This window comes from Scomber scombrus, chromosome 19, assembly GCF_963691925.1.
Source record: "Scomber scombrus chromosome 19, fScoSco1.1, whole genome shotgun sequence".
NCBI lineage: Eukaryota > Metazoa > Chordata > Actinopteri > Scombriformes > Scombridae > Scomber > Scomber scombrus.
The window spans coordinates 5,118,546-5,129,458 of NC_084988.1; the positions used below are offsets into that span (position 1 = coordinate 5,118,546).

Genomic DNA, 10,913 nt, shown 5'->3' on the forward strand with positions numbered 1-10,913 from the left:
GTTACCTGTTGATGATTACAGAGGATCAGAAGTCAGACCTTTAAGATTTTGCTCAGGAGGTTTTTTTCCACATTTTTTAATATTTAACATGTTACTGAATACATATATTGCTCTTTTTAATTCTTTGAAATAATTTAAAAAAATATATTTAGTAAATAAATCATGACATCAGCCTTATTTGGAGCACACATGGGCTTAAATGGTGTCACAGTACCAATTAATCACATGCCAGACTTTTGACTTTTTAAAATAAAAAATCTTTATTTTATATTCCAAAATCTACATGAACTAATGAATGAGAGATGAATCTTGTTTAATAAGAAATTATCTCCCTTATAAATCATGTCAGTATCCATGAAAAACAGCTGAACTTAATGGGTGCACTTACCCTAACAGCTGAAAACATTGGTTAGAAAATTAGAAAAGTAATCAAATGTAATAAGTTATATTACTTTGATTGCGTAATTGAAATAGTTACATTACTTATAACATTTTAAATAGGGTAACTAGTAATATGTAACTTATTATATTTCCAAAGCAACCTTCCCAACCCTGCAGACAGAAACACTGATTCAGATAAACAAAGCCACGCCAGCATTTGTCTGATAAACAATAGACATGGATGTGCACTGTAAACAGTAAATAAACAATGTAATCTTTTAAGTGTGAGTTATATAAATTACTTGTGTGGGAACTCTGTAAATTCTGTTGTGGGAGCTGGCAGAAACTGATCTGGAGTCTTTCCAGACTGAGACTGACGCAACACAGAAGAGAGAGTTTGTTTTTCATGGTTTAGTTATTTAATTTCTCTCATGCTTACACCCTACCCCCTTAATCCTGTTTGTCTCCTGTCTTCTCATAGCAGGCTGCAGGTTCAGTACATCCAGATTTCTTTAGTTCTGCTTTTCTCTGTCTGTTATCAGTGCAGTTCAGGTCCAGAACTATGAGACAGCATGTGGAGCAGCAGGACTAATAGATGACTTAGAAATGAATGTGGGTGTGTGTACAGTATGTATGTATGAAGTGGCCTCACTCAGAGATGGGCGAGGTGACACTGGGTATAATGAATAAGTGGGAATATATGTAGGTATGTAAATAGCACTTTCTACGGGGAAGAATATGTAAAATATGTACATTTTTCAAAAAACAAAACAAAAACAAAGTAACCCAAACAGAGTTAACATTTTCAGTTCATTGCTTGAACCTACGTAGCTACTTTATGTTACATTTGCATTACTTTACATTATGTTACATTACATTCATTTAGCAGCTGCTTTTGTCCAAAGCGACTTCCATAAAGTGCAGTCAGTGAAGTGCATCACTTTCACACAGACAACTTTAATGCCTGATCCGTTTTATGAGTGAAGGTTTCTTTTTTTCCTCAAGCCTTGTGGGAAGCAATTTGCCCTGCTAGGTGAAAACTGAAATGGGTTTATCTTTAAATAAAGATGCTCGATTTAGTACAGGCGATTAAAAAGTGTGAAAAGACTCTGTAGCATACACAGCATTAACAAAAACATAAGTGCACTTTAACACTCGGTCCAAATTGGCATAAATATGTGACAGACACCTTCAGTTTTAACTTAGCCCAAGATCTTTCCAAAAACAGTCGCTCTCAAAGAGGTGACGTAATGCCACGGCTGACCTTCTCAGCGGAACTATTTTTGTCTTTGACATAGATACTCAGGTCTATGGCCAAAGTAGAAAACAGCAGATGCTCCAGTCGCGGGGGGGTCAATACAGGGATTTGTCGAATGGAGACTCCTTCTGTTGCTTTTCTGTGCACGTCTAATGGCTGAAGGCAAATTCACAGGCACAAAGCCAGGCCTTACAAGCTGGTTTGATGTTGCAGTGGCAAGCAGTTTTTGATAACGGGATACTTATGTTCAGCAACTAGCATTGTGAATAATTCAGTTCTCAGTGCATACAGCATTTTAATTTGTGTTTTTATACATTTATAGTTACGTAGGGCAACATTTTTAAACTTAACCTGATCTTGGGCTCATGATTTCACTTGACTGATGCCTCTACTCACATATCAGATCAGCTGAGAGGCTAAATTAACTTTACTGAGCTATCCTACAGAGAGCAACAAGAGTCCACAAAGAAAACCCTGCAGACCTGTACCTCAAAATAAAATTCTCAAAGGCAAATTAAGTCATGTAAAAAATGTATTTTTTTTAATCCACTTGTAACCACAGTTTCTGTCCCATGCTATCATGATTATTGAGACTTTTCCCAAAACTGATGTCTGACCTTTTTGTACTTCTAAAATTCTCTATTAAAAAAAGATGATTTAAAGGTGCATTTCAGTAATTTAGTGTTGACATTTCATAAAGTTTGAGGACTTGTCATGTAGAGACATATGAGAAGTATTGGGAAAAAATCAATGCAGCTGCCGAGATATCCTAACTTTTAGTCCGTAGTATGGGTCAAATACAAAAAAAACAGTGGATTTAATGTTTGATATTGCAACTTAAATGTGTCTTTCTGTAAGATCCTACCTGTCTGATGTATGTCTGTGTCTTTCACACCTCCAGTCTGTAATGTCAATATAATGTAGTTTGGGTAAACCTGATAATAATTTATGGAGCCACAGAGAACATTATAAAGGCAGATTTGTATCCTCCATGGCGAGTACACTGATCATGACGTGTAAAATTGGTGGCAAAAGTTTCCACTCAAGTGAGTTGGAAGGAGCATCCAAACATTTGACATTGCTGGCAGTTTCAACAAAAACCCAATATTAGGAGTGTCCTATATCGTGGCTATATGGGACTTTGATGCTATAGCTAATAAAAAAGCAAAAATGTCCAAAGATTTAAAACCAAGCATTAAAGGATAGATTTACAATGTTTCAAGTCTGTCCTAAAACAATTGTGAGGTGCAAAAAAAACAACAACGCTGACACATGTTTTCCATTAAGAGATCACTTCATAGTTCACTTTCAATTAAAGTGATGGGGAACAAAGTCCACAGTCCTCCTTCTTATTTGGAGCAACTATGAGGCTTCAGCTGCCCAAACTGGTCAAATAAAGTCAACATCTTTCAAAGTTACCATCTTTTTATTGCCAAAATGTTTCTTTTTGTTACTGTCCTTCCACTGCAGCTGAACAGAGATACAAAGAGTGATTTTTGTTTCAGTACTCAAAAGACTTAAACTGTGGAAGATATCCACTTTATATGACTAGTGTGTCTTAGACTGTATCTCTATTATCTTCAGAGAACTTTTACATTTTTGCTTAAAGCGAGCCCCCCAATCTCTTAGCTCATTTAGAAGAGATCTTCTATGAACAGGAAGAATGATTACAGCAAGCAAAACCTGTTTCAGTGTTAATAAACATGTTTTGGGGACCTTTTTTAAAGACAGACTTTGAATCTATCTGTAAAGTGAAGTGTTTCTGTTATTTTGTCCACCCCCTGTGCTCACTTTGCCACACAATGATGCATTCAACAATAACAAATATATATATATATACGACCACAAACCATGACATAATGATAAACCCCCATACTTTTAGCTCGTGACTAACCTGCTGTAGGTCGTCCGGAACTGGACCTCCGTCAGAAGTCCCGGGGGGAAACCATCTGGACCCAGCAGCCATTTCTATACATTCAGCAGACTTTTCTCACATGGCACACAGTGTTAAACAGCATGAGGATGGTAAAAACTGACTGACCACCAGCTTTAGTTAAACAGAAATTAATTTTAGAAAGCTTCTCTGTAAGTTGTGATAATTATAGGTTGCGATTAGTCACCCAGCCAAACAACAGTGAAACTCAAAAACACACATTTTGGATAAAATATCAATGCTTTTAATGTTTTTCTAAGGATGCTATTTTCTAAATCTGCACAAAAAAAGCTGAATATTGTTACAAACATTTAAAGTAGTTAGTGATGTGTGTGATTTATCCATACACACAGCCCTTTAAAGAAAGAAAATGTTAGTGTTATATGTTAGTTATTTTACTCATTGAGTGTTCAGGTACTAGTTTGCTGCTGTTGTCATAAAAAAATGATTTTCCAAGCAAGACACAGATAAACCTGTTTATGCTAGTGCAACATTTCATAGAGTCAGTTAAAACTAATACAGTACTTGCATAAAATATACAGTAGGCTGCTGTTATCTGGGTCACTTACTGTCGATTATCAAAAGCGGAAAGTATTGTAATCCATCGTTTTCCTTTCATTAACGTGTGCAAACAGTAATAATGTGTTTAGGGTAAGTACACAGGATTAAATCAGCCGTGTTTCCTGTACATGGACTGGAGCAGTTTCTCAGTAGATTAAAATAGTCTTTGCATGTGTGACTTGGCACTTGTTTTTTTATGTCCATGGTGTCACAAAAGGAAAAAAAGGAAAAGAAATCCACCCTCAGATACTCGAGAATATCGTTAATTTGTGACATTTGGTGTAATTTTCAGTGCCCATTCCCTTTCATTCTGTGTCATGCATTTGTGCCTTTTTACCTACGTTTCCCAAAATGCATTTCAAGTACCCAAAGAAAAACAGGTAAGAACTTGCTGCTTGATTGATGAAAACAGCGATAAAAATGTACTGGTAGCTACTGTATTCATCAATTAATGTCTTTGTCATATATGATAGTAAACTGAATATTTTGTGGTTTTAGTCATTTGAACACATAACCTTGGGTCGTCTGACATTATAACAGAAATTTTTCCACGAATTTCTGACAATTTATGATCGATTGATTGAGAAAATATGATTCAGTAATTAAAATAATTGTTAGTTAACACAAACTTTTTGTGGTTGTGTTGCATTCTTGTCTGTTGACGCCACTGCTTGTGTGTCTTCCTCCTCTATAATGACTTTTTCTTTGTATTATTGTTGAACTGTCATTTCAAAATTAATCAAATCCATCAGAATCAAAGAACAAAAGCCCTCCTTTTTTTTAATTGGACACCAAAACCTGACATTTTAAATAATCAAATATCATCGGAGATTAAAGCTGTTGTAGATGCCGGAAATAAACCAAACGTGACATCACTTTGACAAAAATAAAATACCACATAACACCAAAATGGGCTCAAAAATAGAAGAAATAGTATCCGAGAGTGGATTTTTCCTTCTCCATCAATCACAGAGAGTCAGTCCACTGTGACAGAATTATTATTGATTGACAACCAGCTAACTATCCATTGTGCTAACACAGTAAACCTCCTCCCATCTGCCACTTCATACTGCAACTAAAAATAGTTTGCATCTTGTGTTTCATCCAGATGTGATTTTGACAGCTCTTCATGCATCAGATCTGAGTAATCGTCATTTGTTTCATAGTTAATGAGTTCTGTGAAGCAACAAAGTCCTCCAGGTCAAGAAGAGCAAAGTGAAGAAAGATTGACCCTGAAAATGTATTTTCAGGTCTCTTGGTTTAAAGGTCGAATCAGTAATTTTATATTTCAGAATAAATCATTTCTGTTGTTTTCTGTTTCTGTTGAAAAGGAACAAAATGTTTAGATGTAACAGAAGGATTGACAGTTAGTTTCAAAGAAACATTTTAACACTTAGGCAAATAAAATGGTTCCCTTGTTGCTGAAAGTTGGCTGAGAAGATTGATGCTACTTTAGTGTCTGCGCAGTAAGTGCAGAGCTACTGCCAGGAGGCAAAGATTATTTTAGCTAATCGGCTGCTGGCTGTGACTTGCCATCATTTTATACAGTTATAATGTCAGATGTCTATATTAAACATAGTAAAAGTTCCAAAACTTGAGTTGCCATCTTCAAATCAACATCCTACTACTGCCCATCGCACTGACGCATACCCACAAACGTAGTCCGTTACTTAGTCTTTGTTGCTAAGGTTGTTCCACAGGCTGTACGAGTTGTCACGCCCATATTTCGGATGCGATTCATGCAAAATCCTCCTACTTCTGTTTGTTTACTTAGCTTCCTGAGCCAACCAGAACCTGCCAAGACTTCTTATCTTATGGAAGATAACCAATCTGAATAGAGTGGACTCATCTGGAGGGGGGGCGTTAAAGAGCAGCTTGTTTCAGACAGAGGCTGAACTGAGGGGCTGCATAAAGGGTCAGTATAAGATAAATAAGGACTTTTATTAAACTTTAAATCATGCAGAGATATTCCTCCAGAGGTTCAGAATATAAATAAGGACCTGGAAATTTAAATGTATTATCCCCTTTTAACAGACAGGAGTGGCATTGCTTTTCTCATCTAACTCTCAGCAAGAAAGAGAAAAAGCATATTTCCCAAAATGTTGGACAATCCCTTTAATAGTGCAACAATTGCGACTCACAAGTACCTACATGGTTGGTGTGTATGTGCTCTGGTTCCTGGAGGGCTGATTGAAGCCTCACATTAAAAACAACATGAACAGGACCAGTACCTGCTCTGAGCTGACTTCTGGACCCAGAACAGAACTGTGGCTACGAGGGCGGACAAATTAACGGAAACACCTTACAAAACAGTAACCCTGCAGTAAAGCAGCTCATGATGTTCAGTTTTTGGTTGAGACTGTCAGAGTTGCGGATTTAGTCCGATGGCCGTTTTTGAAGGAGTGTTTTGTTGCTAAGCAAACATATTATTAAGTGTGTTTTAGTCAGTGTCGATGAGTGTTTTCTTGTGATTACAGCACTTTGTTGCCAAAGCAGTTTTATTGTGCTCGTACGTCATCATGATTTTTTGAACCTGTTCACTCGTCAGGTTATATAATTTAGCAGTGTTTGGGACTGATGTACTAGAAATTTGGGAAGAGTGCTAAAATCACAATAACGGAGGCAGCAACACAAATCAGTATGAGTCAGATATAATAATATAATAAATATTTTAATTGTTTAAATAATTTTGCCAATATAAGGCAACTTATGATGAGAAAGCCAAATGTTGCTACATCAGTTGCAAACACTGTGATGTGTAACATCAAATGCAGAAAAACAGTAATTACCCCTGAGTTGAATCAAGATCTCTGACATTCTCAACAAAAACAAACAATTGGAAATCCTGCAGAGCTGCTACACAAGATGTTTCTGTCATTTTGTCCACCTCTGCTCAGTCGAAACTTAACTGCACCTGTTCATCTACAACTCATGAACACAGTACCACACACGCACTGCAGTGTTCTCTTATGTAGTGACTCAGCTGGCTTCCCGACACAGCTATTCGAAGCACACAGGGCGCCCCTGAATAGGATCTTAAGTCAAAATGTTGCATGCTGTGCTTTCTCAGACACATATTTGAGTAAAACGTTGCTGTTTACAGTACTGTATGTGCTTTTCCCTTTTATGTGTTCTACTGTTGGTTCACTGGGATTATAGCACCATAAACATGTACTTGTTTTTCCAAGTATGTACCGTACTGCCAAGTATGTGTTGTCCACTTGGCAGTACAGATGATTTGTGCCGCACTGAAATCTGCTGTGTTGAAAGGCTAGACGGAGCTGCGTCTCTTAAACACCCTGAATGGAGAGAAAATGTGTAGGCCTGTTGTTATGGAGCTTATGCTCGCACACTGACGTGGACTGCAAACGCAGCCTGTTGATGAAGGCTCTATGTAGTGAGGACAATTACTATCCTGTGGTAAGTAGGCATCAGAGAACATCAGCTCCTGTGGGATCATGGTAGGTATGGAGCCATGCAGCTTCTCCTTGCTCCGGTACCACAGGCAGGAGCATATAGTCTGGAAATGCAGCACCTCAGTGTAGACACCTTTTAAATCTTTAGCCTTTGTCGTGTCCTCCGTCACAGGCGTGGAGGAAGTTGAGGCTGAGAGCGGTATTAGACGAGCCACCTCTCCTCTCGGTTTATTGCCGGACAACAAGGCCTTCTCCCTGGCGTCTCTCCGCTCATCGTCTGCGTTCATGGTCAGGAAGCGAAGCACCACCAGGTTTAGGAAGGCCCCAATCACTGTCAGGCCCATCAGGATGTAGACGAAGCAGAAAGCCACATACCTGGGGTCATTCTGCAGCGCATCGTCCCTCTGCAGGGCCACGTAGTCTCCGAATCCGATTGTGGTGAGCGTGATGAAGCAGTAGTAGTAGGCGTGGAGGAAGCTCCATCCCTCGCAGTGAGAGAACGCCACGGCCCCCACGCACAGAGTGCTCATGCAAGAGAAGAAGCCCACCGTCACCATGTTCGCCATGGAGACCTCGGTATGACGCATTCCCAGGCACTTCTTGGCTTGGTGCAGCAGGTACCTGACGAACGTGTTGATCCGCTCACCCAGGCTCTGGAACATGACCAGGGTGAGCGGGATCCCCAGGAGGGCGTAGAACATGCAGAACACTTTCCCTGAGTCGGTGCTGGGGGCTGCATGGCCGTAACCTGAACGAGAGGATAGAACATTTTCAATCACCTCAGAGACTGTGCACGTGATATTATATGATGATGTCTTATTTTAATTACGTGGCGTTTCAGTTAAGGGAAGTCGGTGATAACGCACGCTCCTCCCTTAATCTTCCCATGACTGGAAAAACCCAGTCACACCATTCAGCTTGACTTTAATGTTGTGAATTAACAACTACTTATTTATAACTCCCACACTGCTGTCAGCTGAGACATTGTAAACGCTGGAAATAGCAAAGAAAGGCGTCACTTTCTTCGCCTAAATTACCTGAAGTGGCAAATGTAGAGGCTATTGAATACACCAAGCCTGAGGAGTCTAGGAGCTGGGGGGGTTTAAATAGAATAATTTGACATTTTGGAAGAATATGCATACTTGATTTCTTGCAGAGAGTTAGATGAAAGGTTATTTATCTATTATAAGCTACAGCCAGCAGCCAGTAAGTTTGCTTTGCTTTGAGACTGGAAACAGGAGGGAATAGATAACCTGGCTCTGTTTGAAAGCAGTTTTTTTGGTATGATTTAAACAAACGGGCTTAACATTTAAGAGGTGGTGAATTTGGTATTGGACAGACTAACTGTTTCCCTTTATTTCCAGCCTTTGTGCCAAACTGCAGTAAACTAACTAATTATCCTGGCCCCAGCCGTCTGTTCAGCAGAAGAAAAAATCAATACTCTCAAATTGGTTGATGTGTTTTCCAAAATGTTGAACTATTCCTTTATTTAAAGTGTTTGCATTTTACAATTACACACAAATTATGCTTGGTGCATTTTTATTTTTATTTCTTTGGCTTAAAGCTGTTAGAATACATTGCTTTGTTTTATTTTAAGTTGCATTTCTCCACCAGAGTCACAGACTTTATTATAGGAAAATAGAAAATATATTGATATTTTTATTTAACATCTATATAACAGAGTATACAGAATTAAATAATCTTTTCTTTTTTTAAACTTCCCCCTATCCCACCCACAAGAAAAAGAACAACTCAGCCAGAAAGTAGGAAACATTGTGAAAATTAAACAGCTAAGTGTTAAAGAATTTAGCAGAATTTAGTTTAGTTTAGTTTAGTTTTTTTAATTAAAGGGAGAAGTTTGCAAACCATTTAATGTTGTTTCTCTTATGGGGGGTGGGTTTTTCTTGCATGATGTAATGTTGGTAGAAACACTTTAAATCCTCCTATTTAGCATTTATAAGCAGTATTTAAACAGTTAATAGATGCTTTATAACATATTATAATGTTGTTGCAAGCACATAAGGTGTGTCCAAACTTTTGACTGGTACTGTAAGGTTTTATTAATGCTTTTGTCAACAATTATAACTCTGGAGGCCGGATAGTGCATAGCTACTAAAACATATTTCATATTTTGTTTTTAGAGGAGAAGTTACAAATGCAGCACTTTAACACGTTCAATTAAACACTTAAAATGTCATTATATCCTCATATAACTACATTATAGTGTGTTATATACCATTTATTAAAGGTTTACATTCTGTTTATAAAAGATAAAATAAGGGGGGGAGGGACTTTAAATGAAGTGTTACCGATGTAATTCGCTTTTCGTTATAAGTGCTGCTCACCTATCGTGGTAATCACAGTGATGGCGAAGTAAAAGGAGCCGGCAAATTTCCACTGGACTCCTGCTTTGTGAGGTTTGAGCTGCAAAACGACGTGCTCCAGCTCCTCGAAGTTGGCTTTGGTTAAGTTATATTTGCGCATGAGTTCATACTTCCTGGCGTCGAGTCTCCTCTTGTGACTTTTCTCTTGCTTCGACTCCAGGGTCTCGAAGACGGCCGCTCCGACCACCAGGTAGGTGAGGATGCTGATGATGAGGGCGAGAGTCCGAGCGTTTTGCCTCTTCATGATCATTTAAGGTAATGTGAGTCCAAAGGAGCTGAGACTTTCTATGCCGACCTTCTCCTGACGGAATCCGGATCCAACAGTGGGGAGTTTGGAGACGGAGCTGTTCTTTCAGCACCACCCCCACATCACAGTTGGGTTGCTACTGTATTTGGGAGTATTTGTCATCGACTTATATTTAGATTCTGCAAAAAAATACAATAAATAAAAGGCTAAAAGAGAGAAACAAAAACAACAAGGCACACACAGTGGTAATCCCACAGGCTCTCTTGGAATAGTAGCTGCTCAAATCCAGTGCTCACCTATCTGGAGTTTTCATATTTGCATACACACACACACTCACACACACACCTACACACACACATTAGATCATGGTCACTTTTGGGGACCTTACATCGACTTACACTCATTTCCTGGAACCACTGACCTTAAAAATCAGCTTTTTTTCTCAATTGGAGACACAGCTTTTGTCCCTAGTTTCACAAGCTGAACCCCAATAAACTGCTCCTCAGTCTGACATTTGTCCCCAAAAGTGGGTTATGACAGACACACATCCACACACACATGCTTCTTTCCTCCCTGAGGCCAGAATAAACACTTTGTCTTTCCTCAGAAGGGATGCACTCTTCAGCTGAGGTGGTTCAGCAGCCACCAACAAGTAGTCCGTAACGTTGTCAAATATTACTTGGTATGATTCATGTGTTCATTCACAGATAAAATATTTACCTAGTGGCTATTT

General features: G+C 38.7%; 1 protein-coding gene across 1 annotated transcript; it reads right to left on the bottom strand.

Annotated features, from left to right (window-relative positions):
* Positions 1 to 7,404: 7,404 nt before the first annotated feature.
* kcnk3b (potassium channel, subfamily K, member 3b) lies at positions 7,405 to 10,186 on the bottom strand. Its single transcript, XM_062440586.1, has 2 exons — positions 9,895 to 10,186; positions 7,405 to 8,297 (listed from the first exon to the last, which is right to left on the bottom strand). Exons 1-2 carry the CDS (start codon positions 10,181 to 10,183, stop codon positions 7,405 to 7,407), a joined length of 1,182 nt encoding a protein of 393 aa, XP_062296570.1. The 5' UTR covers positions 10,184 to 10,186.
* Between the last annotated feature and the right edge of the window lie 727 nt (positions 10,187 to 10,913).